At 36.1% G+C, this 21,253-nt stretch overlaps 1 protein-coding gene across 1 annotated transcript in view; it reads left to right on the forward strand.

Annotated features, from left to right (window-relative positions):
• Positions 1 to 18,272, forward strand: part of KLHL4 (kelch-like family member 4) — a 43,151-nt gene extending 24,879 nt beyond the window's left edge. The window contains exons 2-11 of the mRNA XM_009881687.1: positions 24 to 197; positions 658 to 794; positions 2,647 to 2,843; positions 6,079 to 6,291; positions 7,390 to 7,576; positions 10,646 to 10,870; positions 12,398 to 12,560; positions 15,486 to 15,698; positions 17,323 to 17,494; positions 18,213 to 18,272. Coding sequence (XP_009879989.1) covers positions 24 to 197; positions 658 to 794; positions 2,647 to 2,843; positions 6,079 to 6,291; positions 7,390 to 7,576; positions 10,646 to 10,870; positions 12,398 to 12,560; positions 15,486 to 15,698; positions 17,323 to 17,494; positions 18,213 to 18,272 — 1,741 coding nt within the window. The remainder of the gene's footprint in view (positions 1 to 23; positions 198 to 657; positions 795 to 2,646; positions 2,844 to 6,078; positions 6,292 to 7,389; positions 7,577 to 10,645; positions 10,871 to 12,397; positions 12,561 to 15,485; positions 15,699 to 17,322; positions 17,495 to 18,212) is intronic.
• Positions 18,273 to 21,253: the final 2,981 nt, after the last annotated feature.

Here is a 21,253-nt window from a genome sequence, read left to right on the forward strand (position 1 = left end):
CACACTGCCTCTTTTCCTTGCAGGCTAGCAACGCCCAGCAGCTCACTGCTTGGAATGAACACCAATGGCTCAGATGAGTATTTCCAGTCTACAAACCATGCAGAGCAAACTTTCCGCAAAATGGAAAATTATCTGCAGCAGAAGCAGCTGTGTGATGTTCTTCTCATAGTTGGTGACCAAAAGATTCCAGCTCACAGGTACATTTCCCAGTATTGTTTACACGGCTTCAAAGCCTGAAATTTCCAAATGCTACGTCAGTTTATGCCTACCCTGTTCAGCTATGAATGAATGGCTACTATAGTTAGGACATCAACTAATGATGAAATATGATGACGTGATCAGCGCCACATACTCATTATTTCAAATAGAATGAAATTCTAATATTAACCATTGATAGTGTCCATCTTTCTCTTCTTGCTGCTGTCAAACTATAGCAAGATCAGTAAACAAAATGTCCCCAAACAAGAACTATGGGAGAAAAATAGGTTACAAATTACCCTTTTAACTTCATTGCTCACTGCTATAAGATTTGAATCCTATGCTAAAGATAATGTTTCTATTGCACACACAATTTACAACATAGTAGTACTGCATTTCATGCTTGCTATTGATATTATGAAGTAATTTGCAGTCCTCCTAAAATGCTTTTATTTCAAGGTTGGTTCTCAGTGCAGTGTCTGATTATTTTGCTGCAATGTTTACTAATGATGTGCGTGAAGCAAAACAAGAGGAGATCAAGATGGAGGGAGTAGACCCCGACGCGCTGAAAGCTTTGGTGCGCTATGCCTACACAGGTAATCCTTTCCCCATTACCCACATCATTGTTGTAAAGGAAGATAAAATCTATTCAATGCATACATAATTGTCACTTCTTCCACTTCCACTAAATACGTGCATATGTGATATAAACCTTTCTCTAGAGAGGATGAATAAATATTACTAGTTTCTATAATAACTTATTCTAAAAGATATTCAGAACAGTTAACATAAATTCATATTGGACATCTGTCTCTATCTAGATACAAATTATTTTAGGAATTTTAATAAGAGAAGAACATATTTTGTTGTCCACCTCACGTAGTGATACAGAAGAGTGTACTATGAACCCTCCTCTCAAGGGTAGCTATAGAAATGGTCTGCCCAGGTGGCAGTCATTTGGCTCAGTCTGAACTCTTGTGTAGGAATAATCAGAGGAGGAAAACAGGAATATTATCACACCAACAAGAAGAGCAACTTTTACCACAAGAACGTGCCACCACATTCTGAAAAAGGTTTACTTGTGTTCTCTTGAAAAATTAGATACTTTATTTTAATGAAATTAAATATTTTATTTTAATATCAGAATGCTGTATATATATTCCCCCCCCCCCCCAATTTATTTTCTCCCATTTTCAGCATTTACCCCTGTATTGCTGAATCCACGGTTCACGGTTCCATTGCTGAAAACGGTTGAACCAAAGAGCCAAAAAGACCAATTTTGCTATATACATTCAGTAACTATTCTGAGTCGTATAGTGAAAACCAAACCCAAACACTGCCCTATTCTGTACCCTGCCAGCCCTTCCTCATTTCTTGCAGAAGTTGGAAGGCATTGTTTAAGTTACAAAGCAAAGGACATCAGGAAGAGATGGGATTGTGCTAAGCTAAGACAGCTGACGACTGCTATGGAAAACTGAAGTTTCCTACTGCCTCTGTCATAGGCTTACATGTGATAATAACCAAGCCTCTAAACTGAGTGCTACTTATTTCCTAGGTAATGAAATATAAATATGCCTTTCAGAGATGAGAGCTATAACTTTCAGAATTATTTACATATTCTACTGAAATAAATCAGAAGTGAACTTCAGACAAGAAACTTCTTATAGTTCTACTCTGATGATAATTTTGGCTGCAATCTCTCAATACCACCATTCTCCATGTGTTAAATGGAGATGGTGTGTGTCATCCTTTCACCAAAGAAGCTGGAAGAGAAATTAATGTTTCTGAGGCAACTGGATGTTGTAACGATAAATGGAAAACAAAGTCATAAAAAAAACCCCAGTTCTTCTTTTGGAATAGGATTTTAGTGCTGTGTATCAACTATAGAATTGATCGATCCACTGAGCAACAAGAATGGAAGATCTTATAAAATAACACCTTTCAGTCTATCTATGAATCTGCCAAAGTTCTCACGTCAGGTAATAGTTTTACTAAAACTTTAAACGCACAAGCAGATGATGGAAGAAATCAGGTTTCCTGCACGCACTGCTGGCATTTCCTAGCTTTTGATACTGAAGTTCTTGTGTGTAATGTAAACTTCAGATATATACTTTTATGAATTAATATATGAGTTTTAGGAAAGGTTTTTCTGTATTCACACCTTTCTTTTTATTTTACTTTTTTCAGGCAAAATCAGATCTAATACTGTTAAAGCTCCAATAAAAATGTTCCAATCATTGCATTCAAAATCCACCAAATCCTTTAAGTCTGTTATATGTTTAAAGATCCCTTCAGCATGAAAGGAAAATGAATTTGTGGATCACAGGACACTTCTTTCAAAATTTTTCAGAGGAGGGAAAAATTGGGGAGTGGGAAGTTTTCAAGTAACAAAAATACAAAGAAAATGACGGAAAACTTTTTTTCCCCCCCTATATGCAAACTGCACAGGTATTCTAGAGTTAAAGGAAGACACTATAGAAAGTTTGCTAGCTGCAGCTTGTCTTCTCCAGCTATCCCAGGTTATTGAGGTATGCTGCAACTTCCTCATGAAGCAGCTCCATCCATCCAACTGCCTTGGGATTCGCTCTTTTGGAGATGCTCAGGGCTGCACAGAGCTCCTGAAGGTGGCACACACATACACTATGGTAAGACGAACAATCTAACTGCTTTGCAATTATAATGTTAACAGCAAGTGTGAATACCGTCCTGGAAAACATATGGGCTTTGGCAAAGCAGAGCCTGCTGAGCGGGGCTCAGGGGTGCTGATCTCTCCAAGACTGATGCAGTGGCTCTGCTCTTCCTATGCTGATGGGGTCAGTTCTGTAAAGTCCCTGACACAGGGACATCTCTGCCCAGCTCAGTCTCTGAAGGGAAATTTAAGAACTGTGACGGTTACAGAAGTATTGGAAGGACAGAAACGCATGCTTAGAAAAACAAATATTCCGTTCTGGTTTTTACCATTTCAGATTTCTGCCTTGTAGAAGGATGTATTTATTGAACTTAAATTTGCAGTATGATTTGTACACATTTCTTCCAAAAAATGTAGTAAGGCCTTAATATGGCTAACGTCAAGAGGCAAACAGCAATGGCTCATTCTTGCGCTTTTCATTCAACACAAAGAAAATTCTAAAGCTGATTTTAAGGTGAGACATGCATAAAAAGAGCCAAAATAAAGAATGTATGGGAAAGATTTGGGATGCTAGAAAGAAGCACATCCCTGACTAGACCATAATCCTCCTCTGGCTCAAAGCAAGACATGAATATTCAGAGCGTGGGAAACAGAGAAGCAAGATAGCTTGCTGTGAAACCAAATCAAGGGATAAATATTCAGGGCAACAAGATGTACAATAGCAACTTTAAACAGAAAAAGAATAGCAACGGCTAGAGCTAAATAGATATAAAAAGAACTACTTGTTAGGAGACACATGGCAGCTTTATGCTTGAAATATTAGCGTAGTATGTCAAAAGCAGTTTCGAGGCTTCATAACGCTGAGAGCATTCCAGCAAGAGATTGCACACTTCCACGTGCTGAAATAAATGAGTGGCATGTGCAGATTGAGGGCACTGGCTGTGCTCCTTCCTGTCTGATGAATGAATGGTTTGTTTAGCAGCAATCTAGATTCCTTTTATATTTTAAAGTTTGAAAAAAGGGCATTTAAGATAGAGGATCACTCAGCCTCTGTATAAAATTGTTGTCCTTGCTCCTCCACACCATTTTATACTCAGCCAAAATCAGGAACTTCCTCCCTCTGTTGTTGCGTCTTTCCTCCCACCAGCACACAGGCGTCAACTTTAAGCATTTAAAATTCATGGTCTAGATTTCTGCAAAATTGAAATAAAATCATATGGTTAGACATATGATTTTATGATGTCAGACAATAAGAGAGCCTTTTTTGGTTAGATTTTTTTAACCATTTGAATCCTCCAGTCTTCCCTAGGAGTTAGACTTTTACTACTTTTTAAAACTCTGTATCCAAGAAACGACAGTTGGATCTTTAAGAACGCTGTCTAATGTGAAGGATCGCGGTGAATCTATGAGACTCAGCAATCCTGTTCATATAGGCTTTACACTATGTCTTCCTGAAAACAAGCAGGAGCACTTCCACCTCTAGAATGCATATATTACATTTGCATATCTTCCACTCCTCTTCTGTTCTATGATATAGGGAAATGCATTATCTAAAGAACACTGAATCTGCTGTATCTCCTATGTAACAGTTTGAGAATGCTGCCATTAAAAAGGGCCTTGCATGTCATAAAACCACCTACCAAGTTTGCAGCTACTGACAATTTAGAGACAGAAGAAGAAATCTGCACCTCTTTGAAATAACTGTAAAGAAAACTTTCTTTTAAAACCTTGAACTGATTTTAAAAAAACTTTGGAGAATAAGAGATCATAACAATGCATACACACAGAACTGTGGGGAAGAAGATAAATAAAACATTTTGTTTCGTTTCATTCCAACCTCAACCATTGAAAATGTGTACCTTAAGGGAACTATAAAGTCATGCTGTAAATGTAGAGACCACTCAAACGAACTAGAAGTATTTAAACATTTTCAGAAGATAATCAGCTATAAACACCACATCCAGTCAATAAAAACAGACACAATGGAAACCTTCCCCTTCAATTACTTTAGCCATTGATGCAAAGTATTAACAGTTTCCTGCCTGGTATCTTCTTGTGCAGATAGAGCTTGTTCTGATAAACATCTTGTGCTATGTTTGTAGCTAAATGTGGACTGGCCTTCCTGTTCTTATTCTCTGAATGTCACAAAATATTAAAGCAGGATATGCACAGCAGAGCAAAGTTAACATCTTTTTTAATCACTGATACTTCTATATTTACATCCTTGTTACTCTTGAAAAGAGTTTCAGAAAGCGAAGAAACTACTGAGAAAAAAGTTAAATACAAGTATCAGTTACTAAAATTTCTTCATCTACCCTGTTTCAATCTGTTTCCAAAATAAGATATATTGCTTCCAAATACATAAATGGAAATTAATATTTCAAATACAGACATGAATTCCTACATGTATTTCTTTGCAAGTAACATAAAAAACACCCCATCTCTGTTAATAAAATTTCTTTTTTTCTTTGGAATTAGCACAAGCAAGCATACCTAATATATTTTAATATCACTTCTAATATTGTTGTAACTCGACTGTACAATATATAATTTTTATGAAAAATAATTCTTTGAAAGATTCTAGGGATTTAATATTTGTGGCCATTTCTAGAGCTGATGAGTTTTATCATAGCAATGTGTTAAATACCAAGACCCCTTTGTTGGGACTTACCCAATTTTCTATTGCCCCAAAAGTACTGTTAGAATAGTCAGTTTAATTTTCCCTTGCTCTATTTTCTGCTACTGAGAGTAGAGACATACAGTCAGCACCTGACACAGCTCATTGTAACTGGACTGGAAGGCGTCAATGCAATTTGCTTAAAACTTTTGAGTCTGATTGTAACAGAAGTTAGACAGTTTATTTGAATGCCCATTTGGCATTCTTAAGATACACATTGCACCCTCAAATTGTTTTTTCTATTAAGCTGCAGTGTTAAGATCACATTGATGAACAAAACTGCCGGTGCCTAAGACAAGACATACTGACAAGAAGCTGGACAAACACATCTATAAGCATGGTAGTGTGAAGATGATCGTTATTCTTCAGTCCTCCAAGAGCAAGGCAGCAAAGAACCACCAAAATCTCCCTTAAATAGTAGAAGGAGATTCAGTGATCTTTAGAATAGATATTGCATTTCCCATACAGCAGAACAGTAGAGGAGTGAAATATATGCAAAACCTACATCATCTAAAAAAATGTTATTTCAAGGTGTGAAAATCGTCAGTGCATTGAAATCTTTTTTTCTTTTCAGGAACACTTCACAGAAGTAATAAAAAACCAGGAATTTCTTTTACTCCCTGCTAATGAAATTGCAAAGCTCTTGTCTAGCGATGACATCAATGTTCCAGATGAAGAAGCCATATTCCAGGCGTTAATGATGTGGGTGAGGCATGACTTGCAAAACCGGCAACGAGACCTAGGAATGCTTCTTTCTTATATTAGACTGCCTCTACTTCCACCCCAGGTATGTAAGTGAAGGGCTAGCAGGGAACTTAACTACCAACTGAAACGCTTTCCTCAAGCATCCTTTAGACACAGAAAAGAATTCTGTGGAAAGGTTCTGGTTTTGGCAGGGTTTTTTTGGTGGGGCTTTTTGGTCTTGTTTTTTTTTCTTTTTCTCCCCACCCCCCCCCAACTGTATAATAGGTATGTTTATTATTTTTAAAGACAGATAAAAAAAATCTGACAACGCCATTATAATTACTGGGCTCAGAATTACTTCTATAAAAATGTGAGTCTAGGGGTATAACAAAAGTACAGTGCTTCTTTGTAGGGTAGCAACAGTAGTAGTTTCCGTCATATAACATAGCAACTCAGATACCATGTAAAGATATTTATTTAGATTTACCAAACTGCAGGACAGATAAGGCACAATACTTATTTCTTTATTGCCATAAAAAGTACACAAAACCCAAAAGGGTCTAGATTATTGCTGGCTATTCTGAGTGCTGACATTATTTGTCCTTTAAGACTGAAAGCAGCACTTTATCGAATAAGTTCCAGAGATGGACATACTCTTTTATAGTAAGCTGACACTGTCATATCTGTGTCATAGAAGAATCTATATGTCTCATCAGAAAAGCTTACAGAACAGCAAGACTGTCAGGATGCTACAGCTCCTTTATGGATCTCCATGTCTGAAGCTGTAAATATTCAACTTTGAACTAACTATAAAAGTACTATATACATTTAATTTTAAATATATGCCGCATTTAATATAATCTAATATTCGCAGACATGTCCAGTACTATATGTTAGATTTGCTTGTACTCACATCAAAAGAGGTTTTGCATTCAGAGGATGGAGTATTACATTTGTAATTTTAACCTTTTCTAAACGTTGAAAGAAAGTATTCAGAAAAAATAAAGCAAAGACATCGTACTTCAAGACTTTTTTCCCTACCTTATTATTGTTTTACTTGCATTAAAGCAGAGTTTCCAGCAAAGTTCAAGTAAGAGGTGAACTAAAAATGAGTGTTTGTAGCTACAAATACTTTAATTACTAAGTACATACAATTTTAATGATTTAGATATACATGAGATCCTCACTTTTCATTTCTTAGTTACTAGCTGATCTAGAAAATAGTCCAATGTTTGCAGACGACCTAGAGTGTCAGAAACTTCTTATGGAGGCTATGAAGTATCATCTTCTACCAGAAAGACGGTCCATGATGCAGAGTCCTCGAACTAAGCCTAGAAAATCTACGGTGGGTGCACTTTATGCTGTAGGAGGTATGGATGCCACTAAAGGTAAGTTCAGAAATTAATTTAACTGTATTGATTAATTGTATTACAGATACCCAGAGAATGTATGACAATTATTTAAACATTTCTGTTAGGAAAATGGAAATTTAAGGATGAAAATAAGAAAAAAAAAAATAATCATAGAACACAATCTTATATGTTAATTGTTCTTTCTTCTTACAAGGATCATATATTTGTAAATTACATACATACACCTTGAAGTGCAGGCTGAAGAAGTTTGATTCAGATGGTGATTTTAAAATTAAGTTTTGTAAGAATTTTTGTGTATAGTTTGGATTTAAAAATCAGAAGAAAAATTTAATATTCAAAATATTTCAAGATTAATTTAATGTTGTTTTAGAAACTTGTGTTCCATTTTTTGACAAAAGTTAGAACGCTGGAAAAAATTATAAAGATAAGGAAAATAAAACCAAAAAGCATTACTGAACTATTGAGAACTCTTAGCTAATGCTTACCAATAAAACTTCAGATGGAAAGATTTGCACTTTTTCATGAGTACAACAGTATGTGCAGTTTTATTTCAGGACTTCATATACAATTTTTTTTTCAGGTTTGTAGTTGAAAATTAAATGTTATAAATGTATTCCAGTTTTTATTATTTGATTTTCACTTCTACAATCAGCTTACACCTTTACACATTACACTACTCTATTTAGTAGGCAGTATATTAAATAATTTTCTACAGGAACCTTAACTTCAAACCCACAGCTTGGAGCCAAAGACCTATCATTAGTTTCAAGTCTAGCGACTTGCTGAACAGTATTACTTTTAGCTGTGAGTTCACTTTTAATAGAATCACAAAGAAGCTAATCCATTTCATGGTTCACAAAAAGCTGCTGCTGATTGATTTTCCCTATATGAGAGATCTTGCAGTGCTACCTTACTATCTCTATGCAATCAAATCAAGTGCAAAATACACATTCATCGCCATCACAACATGAACACACGCATTCCTAGGACAATTTAGCAAAAGGAAGTTAAACTGTAGCAATTAGTATGGTGTCATCAGCGATACTGATTATTTATGAATTATATAAAACAACCAAGAATTCAAGGTCGTCTTTAAACTGACTTCTACCAAAACAAGAATAAAATTTTCTAATAGTTTTTTCAGTAAAAGTTATGCACAGAAAGGGCTATTTAAGTCAACATCTGCACTTCCTGTTGGGGCCTCTTTTACTTATTACCTTGGAATAAAGCCAATTGTTTGAACTTTTGCCTTTTGATGGTTAAGAACAACACTTCCTCTCCTCCCTGCTGTCCTGTACAGCTCTGACTCATACTTTGAGCCTGTGCTGGATTGTGAGATAAAGGAAACAGCACTGAAGAGACTACGATGCACAGGAAGAACAGCTCTGAGAAGGGAGTAACAGCCACCTCTGGCAATAATGCACTTTCTGTGTGATAAGAAAACTCTCAGGGAATGTCAGGTTTGGCTTTGTGCTTATCTCAGGTGGTATATGAAGTCAAATCTCAACTTCAAATGATCAAAAGAAGATCAAAGAGCCACTTTTGGGCTGGTATTTTGAAAAAATGTGAATGTGCCTAAACCACATTAACTTTCAAAACCTACCTTCCAGCTTTGGTAAAAATTACAGCCTACAGGGTGTGTATGAACACACTGTGTACCTTAATGTATTTTTCCTGTTTTTTAGTTAGTGTGAGAGATACTTCTTTTGAAGCTGAGAACTTTGGGGCACTCACATATTAGCATAGAATAAATGAGAAGGTATCAAAGCAAAGAAGAGCAAACAGACTAACAAAACAGAAAGAACAATCAAAGAAATCCAGTTGCTCAGAATAGAAGATGACAGGAAAGAGGGACAAGTAGAATTTCTTTTTTTTTATTGCAGGTGGATCTGGCAGTTTCTTTCCTAGTCTATGCATCTGGAAAAGCATGTAGAGGAGAAAAAAATATATCATGAGATAAGCTCTTATTTCACTCAATTTTTTGACTGTAGCAGATGATCCCTAGCAGATTCTACGTGTGAATACATCTCTAAACCAAATGCTACCTTTCTTTTCTTTATTGCATGGTGGTTTTGCTGTTGTAAATCATTCCTTAGCCACTATCTGCCTATTGTAATTCTCAGAATTCTACTTCTCTAGTCTCAAATGCCAGTCAAGGAACAGGCACGAAGTCAGCCCTGTTTTTCTCATCTGGTTGCCTTCACAGTTGAGCTGAAGCTGAGCTCCAGGGTGCACTCTATGTGCAACTGGCAATTGCCTCTTTTACCTCAGTTGTTACTCAGCCATCTCCCCACTATGCTAGATCAGCTCTCAAAGGAGCAATTACAGCTGCTGAGTGACTGACAGGAGCCAGTACCTGGAAAAATGTCAGTTTTGAATGGCAGAAAGCTAGGGCCTTATGAATAGTTGCAGTAAAAACATTACTAGAAGTTCAATGACCTGAAAAAATTGAAAATACAGCTTATATATTACACCTGACAAGCAGTTACTGGAAGGCAGCTGCAAAGGTGAACCTCAAGGAAGCTACCTGTGGGAAGCAAGTGTGTACTTACACGTAACTCAGCCTTCTGCCTGTCTCTATCATAAAAAGGAAAATATCCAAGCTATTCGTGAAGATGCACACCCAAATCCTGCTGAGACAGGCCGACACATGGATACGTTTTTGTTTTTTGATATCACTAATGGTTTAAGCACAAATATGGTTAAAGTATACATAGCTGTGAAGTACCATATTCATGAGGAATTAGAAAAACAAACCACAAAAAAACCTACTCTCATGGTATTTAAATGAGTAACAGATTTAACTTACCTCCAAAATTTTCAGAATTAAAAAAATTGCTGGCATTTAATTCTGCATCCTCTTGCCCCCAGTTTATTCTCATAAATTTGACAATCGTATATGTATGCAATTAATGCAGCTTTCTCATTAGGTTTACATTTTGTAACTGAAGTTTTCGGTGAGCTGCAGTAAAGGTCCACACACAGAATTTCAGTGTTTTACAATTTCATAATGTTTGTACTGACTATTGACTTCAGGGTACTGATCAGTCCATGGCTATCTCATAATACTTAGGTTTTTAACAGGTACCACTACAATTGAAAAGTATGACCTTAGGACTAACAGTTGGATACAAATCGGTACCATGAATGGTAGACGATTACAGTTTGGAGTTGCAGTAATTGACAACAAGCTCTATATTGTGGGAGGAAGAGATGGTCTGAAAACTTCTAACATAGTTGAATGTTTCAACCCTGTCACCAAAGTTTGGACTATAATGCCTCCTATGTCAACACACAGACATGGACTAGGTAAGATGTGATCTTTCTTTGTAAATACCTTGCCTCACATACAAATGAAAGACACTGTTGACATAAATTTTCAAAGCATTTAATAACACACAGCAATATTTGTAGAAGGTAGGGAAATGGCTCAGTATCTACGGGTCTTTCCTGCCCAATAATCCTTAAGATTATTGACAGTGAATGAATAATATGGATACAAAATCTAGAATTTATTTCTAGAGCTACAAAAAAAATAAGGATAAGTTTTCAGTTGAGGAGACTCTAAGGAAAGGAATATGATGATCTCAATTATTTATCACAGTTCTTATGAAAAAGCTGGCTTCTCTTAAGTTTACAGAAACAGGTATTGCTTGAAATCATTGGTAAATTCAGATGACACAGAATATTTATATTTTAATGAATAATAAAAAAAGATTGATCCAGAATTATTCAGTAAAACTTTGTGGCCTATATCACTTTATCCACTGCTTGGTGGAGAAAGTATAATGTAGGGTTCTTACCATCTAGTCTGTAAAATTTATGAAAGGAAATACTAGTAGTTAGTGAAGTGAAAGAAGACAAAACAGATTAAATAATTCTTATTGAAGTCTTTATAATTAACAACTTCAGGGGCATAATTCTACCCAACATGTAGGTCACAGCAGTAAATCTGAGTGCCCAAAGTTAGGCTTCTATCTGTGCATCAGCGGTTTGCAAAGCTGCCTTACACTTACAGCTCCTATTAGCTTCAGTGTGATTTTGTGGAGAGTTAGCACTTTTGAAAAAATCAGGCCATGTATATTTAGGCCTGAAAAGACAGATTTAGAAAACTTTTAAGCTGCCAGATTGGAACATTTTGCCTTACCTAACAAAGGCAAAGAGCAGCGGCAGCAGCAGCTCCCCAAAGGAAAGACACCAAAGCCCTTCTCTCTGGAGGACAATGACACAGGATACATCCACACAGAGCTTTGCAGAGACAGCCAGGTTGGCTCTGCTGTGCCTCAAGGACAACAGATACAAGCCAGCTCTTATCCAAAAGTGTGTTGCCCTTACAGGCATTAAAATGTTACGGTACTTTAGCTAGTAAGGACAGCCAGCTACCCACACACTCAGACTTCATGCTGGCGGGACTACAGAGCTTCAGCTCACTCAGAATAAGGCATAGGTGGTTGGTTTGGACATATTTTTTATTGCCTGTCTCAATCTCTGCCTTTCTTTAAAAGAACAGCATCGTTTCTCATTTAGGGGCTCAAATTTCATACAGAACAAGGTCAACAGAGGTGGAAGAGATAAAAGTCCAATAAGAGAACATCAGAACTAAAGCAGCTTTCCTCTAATCTTTTGGCAAAAGATAATGCTTATTCAGAAAACACTGTATATGAAGTATTTTGTTTATATTTGTTTATTCTGCTAAATGACAAGGCAGCTTTTAGATAGCTTAATACCAGCTGATATTGCTTATCTACATACAGGGAATTAAAATATGAAGTTAATACACTATTGGTCACCGAAATTCCTAGATACTGTAATTTGTCCCTAATTCTATCTTTTAAGGAGTAGCAATGCTTGAAGGACCAATGTATGCTGTTGGTGGCCATGATGGATGGAGTTACCTTAATACTGTAGAAAGATGGGATCCACAAGCACGGCAATGGAACTACGTGGCTAGCATGTCAACCCCCAGGAGCACCGTAGGGGTTGCAGCATTAAATAGCAAGTATGTCAACAGGAAAAACTCTCTTTGGTTTTTTATTTGCTTCCTTCCTTGGAAATACAGTTTCTTAAATTTTCTTTTCAATCTTACAGTAATTAATCACCTTAAGAAAACAAAGAGAAAATGTAACGCACAAAAATAAGAAAGAAAAGCTTGTCCTCTGTTGTGTGATAAATTGTTTTCAAACTTGCAGTCACGTTTTAAACATATTTTGGCCCTTTTGAGTTATAGCAATTTGAAAATGTTGTTACACGCATATCAGAATTTTACCTAGAATACAACGTATGGGGATATAAGATCAGATACTTTAAAAAATATATTCGAAGTTTATGTTTACTTTTTAAAATCAATGTGTCTATGGAAGCACCATTTGAAAGAACCTGTACAGAAGCAAAGTCTGTCATTCCTCTGTCATTTTACACCTCCCGCATGTATCTACAACTTTAACATGCAAGTTCACAGCAAAGAATAATTTTTAAAAGGTTAAAGTTATAAGGTGTGTTCAATGAAAGGAAGACACGTGTAATAATTAGGTATGGCATAAACAGACTTCTATAAGTCTTACCCTACCCAGATTTATTCTGCCCTTCATCTATTGCTTAAACACACTGAGGTCGTGTTCACTGTACATTGGTTTTCCAATAAGAATTTCAAAAGTTATTTAAACATCCTCTTAAGACACTATAAAGCCACTCAAGCACTTTTACATGGGAACAGATACATGAATCTAGTGTATAACCTGTATTGAACAGTGTATTACACCGTTTTACATGTTCCTATTTGAAAGTAGTAGTAGTTCAGCATGAGAAAGAACAATTAATAAATTAATGCCTAACAGCATTCTGTTTTCCTTCATCAGCAACATAGTCTGGTGGTGGAAATACAAAAGCTTGTAAAAGGCCCCATATTATGTTGGGGAGCACGGCTTGAGCCAACCTTCCTTCTTATTTAAATCTGTGGAAAGCTCTCAGCAATGACAGTTTGTAGGGGCTGCGAATATTACAGTTGCAGGCAGACAACCGCATTTGTCCTGAAACTTCATCACAGGCTTCCCTGGTCACTTAAATTCCAGAGAAAGAGAAGGATGAAGAGCAGAAACAAAGATGTTGGCAAACAGATATTTGCAAACGCAAAACTTTTTCACATAGGAGTCAGGACTTTGCATGCAAACATGACATGATTTTAATCATTAACTCAAAAGTCCAAGAGAGGCAGAACTGCCTGTTCAAGTCCCAGTTGTACCTCAGAGGAAATGTTCTCAGCGTAAACTTCAGCAGAAGCTCCTGCTGGTACCTGCCACAGCAACATGCAGGAAACCACTTTGTCAAAGAGGAAATCCAGCCTGATCCTGACTCTGTTCTCAATCACTCTTGATACAACCTGTCTCCAGCCTGGCTTAAATCATGTCTGTTAGTCTAGTGATGTAATTTCTGGCATACCAGGGGAAGCTGAGATCAAATGTCCATCATTCGCTGACCACTACTGCTGCAGTCTAACCAAGCAGAATGGTTCTCCTGTTTCCTTAAAGATGGTTCCTGTTTCCTTAAGTCACACCATATTTCTTTCTATTCAACTCCACCAGAAAAGCCTTTAAGTTTCTGTGGAGCAACACTTTTTGACCAATAAATGGTCTATTGAAAACATCAGTCAATCTATCTATATTTGTTCTTTTCCTTAGAGAGTGGGAAACACTACCATGTTTCTAGACACATTACGCAAAACAAAAAATCCCAACCAACCTGTCTGTATATACAGTGATTTCCTCTCTCTGTGAAAGCTGTGTAAACAAGTAGACTGTATCTAGTGGTGTGATACGAAAAGAAAAATCAAATCCTCAAGGTCTTTATGGGTCAAGAAACAAACTGCACAAAAGAACTCAAGTCTGTCTTCCATTCACAAACATTGGGAGAGAGAGCAAGATTTTTGTATTCTTCCAACAGCAGTCAAGAATTTTCTAGTTAAATTGTGCATCAGAGGGATCTACAAATTTTTCCAGTCACTGGAGAAAAACAGATACTTCTCAATCAAAATTCAACTCATCTGTTTTACGTGACTTACTCTGGACAGCTCAACGTGTTCCCTAGGTCTCTCACTAGTTGCACCAAGTAAATTCAGTTTCATGGAGTAAGTAATGGTCAGGATTTGAAAGGGACCTGAAGAACTGGCACATTCAACATCTGAACACATCTACTATTGCATCTGGTATGCATACTATCATAGGCTAGCAGCATCCAAGTTAGCTTGAAATACAAAATAAGTTCAGGCTTTATAAAATTCACTGACAGAAAAACACAACCCCCCCATGCTCCTTAATGTGGATTTCCACCATTTATTCTTACATGTTGTCCCAACATCAACTGGTTTAAATCTCCAGTTGTTTGCTAAGTGCCTTTAGGCTGAACAGACAGGTGACATACCCATACAGTAACTTCTGTCCAGCGAATTTTCTTAAATACAAACATTGAGGAAAAAATATTTCATATATTTTGGACATGTTTTCTACATTTAATGATAGTAAGTTTTTTAACATATTATAAGTATAGGAAAAATGCTCAATATGATACTAAGATGTCAAATACTCCATAAACCTGTTATGGGGAATACTACCCATATGTTTCAAACATATCTAGCATCTTGCAATTAAATTCTGTCTATAGCTCACATTTAAAGAAGATGATATCCATTTTTAAGCTTAATTTTCATATGTGACTGCTTGAAAATTTACACTGCAAATGAAGATATAAATTCCTTCATATAGAATGCAAAACCCTTTGTGCAAACAAAGTTCCAGAGTGTAGCTGTCAGCTACCAAATAACGGGCATAACGATAATTTAAAAGTGGTCTGTATGAAGTTCACCAAATAAAATTCCTATTAAAATGACAGATGAAAGACAAATTGTTTGCCTTCTTGTGGGTAATTATCCTAGACTGTATGCTGTTGGTGGACGAGATGGGAGCTCCTGCTTAAAATCAATGGAATGTTTCGACCCGCACACAAACAAGTGGAGTATATGTGCTTCTATGTCAAAGAGAAGAGGTGGTGTCGGTGTTGCAACATACAATGGATTTTTATATGCTGTGGGAGGTCATGATGCACCTGCTTCCAACCACTGTTCTCGACTTTCCGACTGTGTAGAAAGGTAAGGAATTTTTTAAATTTTCTAAAATTTTTTTACATTCCAGGAAGGAAGTGTAATTTATAGAAGCGAGGGAAATCTCTTCAACAATTGGAATGTTATGTTTGTAAAACATATTATGCTTTAAAAAATAATATTTTGAGCAGAATAACTGATTTCCAGTGCTCTTGTGATACCATAACAATTAACCCTCAGAAGCAAATTCCTCCCAGCTGCCCTTTTTTTTTGAGCTGCCTAGGAACCAGGTAAAAACAATTTAACAAGTACGACAAATTCAACATGTGACCTTTCTATTTCTCAAGTGCCAAAGCCCAGGTTTGGGCTACTTGTGTCATATATTGTAGGAACTAAATACTTTTCAATTGTATCTTCCCCCAACAATTTGGCTGATATTGACCAAAACGTTAAAAATACAACAAATACCACATACTCAAACAGGCAGTAGTCACTACACAGGTATTTTCTGATGGAGGAGACTGATAGAAAGAGCCTTGTTTCTGTAAAAAACTATGTTGCTATAGGAAATCAGGCTAAAACATATAGTAAGGGTCTGATTTAAGAAGGAAAAAAAAAATAGTAAACGTGCACCAAAGCAAACTACTTCAGCTTGAATTCACACTTTAAAACTAAACAGTGCATTAATACATCGGCCTAAGGGTTTTTTTTTGTAGTACATAACTGTAAGAAGGGAAATCTTGGCTTTGTACACATTTCTCAAAGTAATTACTTTTCAAATAAAATACTGTTTATCTGACCCTTATTTAATCCCATTTTTGTATTACCCACTGATGAGCACAGCTCTTAAGTAATTGCAAATACCAGACATTTCTTTTCAGAAACAGAAGTATTGTGTGTCAAATGTTGCTTTGCCACTGTGGTGGCATGAGGCACAGTGTAGGAGGACAAGAGAACACTTGAACTCTGGGTGAGAAGGGAACATAATGAGTGGGGACAACTCCTCTGGCTGTTTAATGGGCCGTGGGTAGCTATCGACAGTCTTGTGTCATGTGGGGACAAGAAAGGAAAACTGAGCAAGTATTCAGCTCCCTGTTGTGAATAACAATGGCTAAGTTTTGCTCTCAGATGATGTAAAGCTGGAACTAACCCAGAACTCATTTGAATTTATATTAGAAATTGACTGGGTACGTATCAGAAATACAATCAATACTGATGGAAGATACTGCCATGCATTTTGTGTTACAGACTTTTATCAACTATATGAAATATTTAACTTCTTTACAGTGAGATTTTCCAAAAACATTAGTTCCGACCAGAAATCTTGATGGCGAAAGAAAAAGAATATGTGGAAATTAACTTTGCTGACTCAACCAATGGCCATGCTGTCATTCCCTCAGAACTCATTTATGTTCAAAATGTATTCATTGTTTAATGTGATAGAAATGGAGAGTCTGTAATAAAAAAGCAAAAATATGGACATTTTTCCTGTTCTTGAAGACCCCTCTAGTGGCTAAATTGAATATTTAATCATATTATTCATAATTCTCTATACTAGTTCATGGTGTAAGATGAACTACGATACAGGAGAAAATAAGCAAGTATCAGTAATTTAAATTTGAAATGTGTTTCTACAATGTATTTTTCTAATTCTGATCATGAAACATCCTAGGTATGATCCTAAAACAGATGCTTGGACAACAGTGGCCCCCTTGAGCGTACCTCGGGATGCTGTTGGAATCTGTCCTCTGGGGGATAGATTATATGCTGTTGGGGGCTATGATGGCCATACGTACCTGGATACTGTGGAGTCCTACGATGCTCAAAATAACGAGTGGACAGAGGTAATGGGAAAAATTACCTAATAAATAATAGGAGTTCTTCCTGCAGATAGTAAGAATACTATCTGAATAATGGACAAAAAATGATTATGTTGCAAAATTATCACTGGTTTTGTGACAAAAAAAAAAAAAAAAGAAAAAGATAGATATATTAGGATATAGCAATACGGTAGTTGGGCTTCTATAAAATGTTGGTTGCATCTCTTATGAAACAACTGGATAAAACGTTTCAGACTAAAGGGTTGAGGCAGGGCATGTACAAGTGAACCAGATTGCACAAATCATTTTGTGCTTGAAGTGCTTAAATTTGCCATTGTTAGCACTGGCATGCCCTTGCCACCAATGCCCTCTACTGGAGGCACTTTCAAGTTTTCATATTTAAGACCATCATTGAGACCAACGTGAAATACTTAAAACTGTGAAGATCCTTTTGCAGCTACACAGTCTGCATTTTTGGAACACAGGATACGAAGGTCTTTTACAAAAGTTAAGAGCAGCAATGCCAGCCTACACTCCTGTAACTCTCAGCAGCTGCTAAAGCCTTTTCCCAAAAAGCCAAAGCCGTGTTTTTAGAGCCCTGGTTAAATCTATTATTTTTTTTTAGCAGTATATCAGCTTGAGTAAACAAATCGCTTTCCTTTTAATCTGCAAGTAATTTCTTCTAGTCCTATCCATAGGAGTCTATTAAACATTTCCTCCTTTTTCTTTTCCTTTTTTTTAGGAAGTTCCTGTCAATATTGGAAGGGCTGGAGCATGCGTTGTTGTTGTGAAGTTGCCCTGAATAATAAATATTATGAAACTAAACTGAGGGGAGTTTTATGAAGACTGAGTCTGGGAGATAAACATTTCCAGAAAGCAGTACAGACCATACACATCTTCGCAGCCCTCCATTATTGAGAATACTTATCTCTAGTAGCCATTATGCTATTAGAGCACAAAAGTGTCTTCCTGCATTACAAAAATCAGAGAATTTTGCATATGTGAACTATTTTATTATGCCTAATACATAAAAGTTCAATATTACATTTAAATGGTTCAGGTTTGTTACAAAAGTATATCTGTTATTTATAAAATGCAGTAGTAAAGTGATAAATGGGTGTATAAGATTTCATAACCTTTTTTTCTTTTCTATGTTGGCAGTAATGCTAATGTTTCTAAACAGAGTTTTTCTATTTTAAGTAAATGAAAATGAATAAGAGAAACACCTTCAACAGAGAACTGCACAGAAGGAAATATTTGCCCATACACCACTGGCGACAGAATATTCTCTGCAGAAGTAACTTCATTTCTATATTCATAAATTAAATTACTATATTAACTTTAAAATCAAATCAGAGAAGCATAGAATTTGGTTGCTATTCAACCTCCAGCATTGCTAGTACTGTGACAGAATGCCCATTTTTAGCAGTATATTCAATTGAATAGTGCAAGTTAAGAAATAGTGGGGCTAAGATATCTTTGTGGTATTAAGTATGTGCCAACAGAAAGAAATCTCTTTTGTCAAAACACAATGCTAATATAATTTGCAATCATTTTCGCAGTGCATAGATATGTGATATTTTAATGCTGATCAGTGTGTCAGGTTATTCATGGATTTGTCTTTGCCCACTAACCATCTGTCAGTATGTGTTAAACTAATTTGACTATTCTTGGGATAATCACCATGCATTAAATTTTAAAACAATCATATAATTACATTCCTTGAATATTACGTACAAAATGAAATTTTTATATCATATTGATATGACAATCTTTGACCTCAGCTGAAGATTACCAGCTTTCTCTCATGTACAGTAGAAATACAGTAAGAAAAAAAAATTACATCCTCTGTGTAATGTTATATATCATTTATAAAAAGCATGTTCCTGTTTTATTTGAAATTAAGGGAATGCTAAGAATCAAGAATGAACAGGAAAAAGATCACCCGAAAACAGCACATAATATTGCACATGCATGATATTTTTTGTGTGCCAATTTCTAATGAACGTTTTGGGGTTTTTTGCATTAATTTCCTTTTTTTTTTTTTTTTTTTTATAATTTCAAATGCTGAAAGTGTATTTTAGAAAAAGAATGTATGTAAGATATTCTATGCTGTAAAGCACAATATTTGGACAATATCTACTTTGGTGTTTTTTATGTTGTCATTTTGTCAGTATCAGAAAATTCAAGACAAATGAAAATTCTCTAAACGCATATCATATTTCCTGATAGAATACTGTGTTTTCAGCATTCAGCAATATGCTATTTTAAAAAATTTATAGTATTAATCCTATTGAATACTTCTAAAGATGAAATCTCATAAGGATATTTATAAAAGGAAAACATTTTTAACTTTAAAAATCAATTATGTTTATATATAGCATGCTACATTCAAATAAACTTTACTTTCTCTGCTAAGAAAATTTAGACTATGTTTTAACAACTTTGTGGGGTTTATTTTACATCTTTTCAAGAATAGAAAACACAGAAGTTTCAATCTCATTTTTGTACTCTAAAAGAACAAAAGATCCTGACACTGTCTTAGTGTCCTTACTGCATCTGGTCCACATAAACTAAAATTTACTTTCCTTCTAGTACTTCTTTTTAGATAAAGTTAATCTTTTTTCTTTCTTTGAGTCAAAAATAGTTACCAAGACTGTCATGTCAGGATGCCCTTTCTATAAAAGGGGCTCCCATACCCCAGCCCTTGGCAACCTGGGTGGAATGCCTGCAGAGGGCTTGAGAATATTTCAATCAAACTTGATTTTATGACTATTTTCATTTTGTACCTATTTTTGTGGGGGAAAAAGTAACCCCGCAAAAAGCCCCTACCAAGCCAAACCAACATGAATAGCCAAGCAAATGCAGAACAAACCTTAAACCAGCTAGTTGGTCACGGGTTAGAGAATTCACACCAGAGAAGGAAGGTATTTTTATTTCCCACCAAATGAATAATCTGAAGCAAATGCATGGGGGCTGACCACCAAGCTTGACAGTGAATCTGCATAGTAAGACATTTGTGAACGTGAGGTAAATGTTAATTTTATCTCGCTCTCTCTCCCGTCCTATATGGAACCTGGTCTGACCACCTACCTAGAGCATACTTTTGCAGCAAATAGCAACTTTAAAACCTTAATAATAAAAGTACTAACATTTTTGCCCTATTTATTTCCATCCTTGCTTTGGTCATGTGACAGCCATGTGCACTCTTTTATATAAATAAAGACTTGTGTGGATCACGGGGAGAGGGTCTCTACTGCTTATCATTCAGGCTCTAAATCATGCTTTTCTCATGTGCTCCTATAACAGCACATCACTGTTTCCAGTAACCAATATAATCTCATGTATTCTACTCTTGCTTGGAAAGTATTGATATTGAAGGCTCATTTTTGAAGCTCTAAAATGCAAATCACATGAACAATGTGCAACTAATGTCAAGATATGTACAAGAGACACATCAGAATAGACACTGATAGACTCCCAATACCAATGGATCTTTCTCACACAGCCTTTGCATGGAATTTGAAGTTTGCTTGGGGTAAAAGAAGGCACACAGCCTCAAGTGAGAGAAGGCGGGCATGGGTCCTTAGCTAGTAGAGTGGTTTGCAAAGTATAAAGCCATATGTACAAACCTAATCAAGTCTCCAGTAAGGAAAGAAAATGAAGACTTGAGCACAGAAGAGGTCATTTTTGAAGAATGGAAACCTTAACGCAAATGCACAGGAGCAGCCTTTGAGAGCTGCACGGCTTGCAAATATTACAACTGCAGAGATGACAGAATTC

The sequence above is a fragment of the Charadrius vociferus genome, unplaced genomic scaffold (assembly GCF_000708025.1).
Source record: "Charadrius vociferus isolate BGI_N301 unplaced genomic scaffold, ASM70802v2 scaffold472, whole genome shotgun sequence".
Taxonomy (NCBI): Eukaryota; Metazoa; Chordata; class Aves; order Charadriiformes; family Charadriidae; genus Charadrius; species Charadrius vociferus.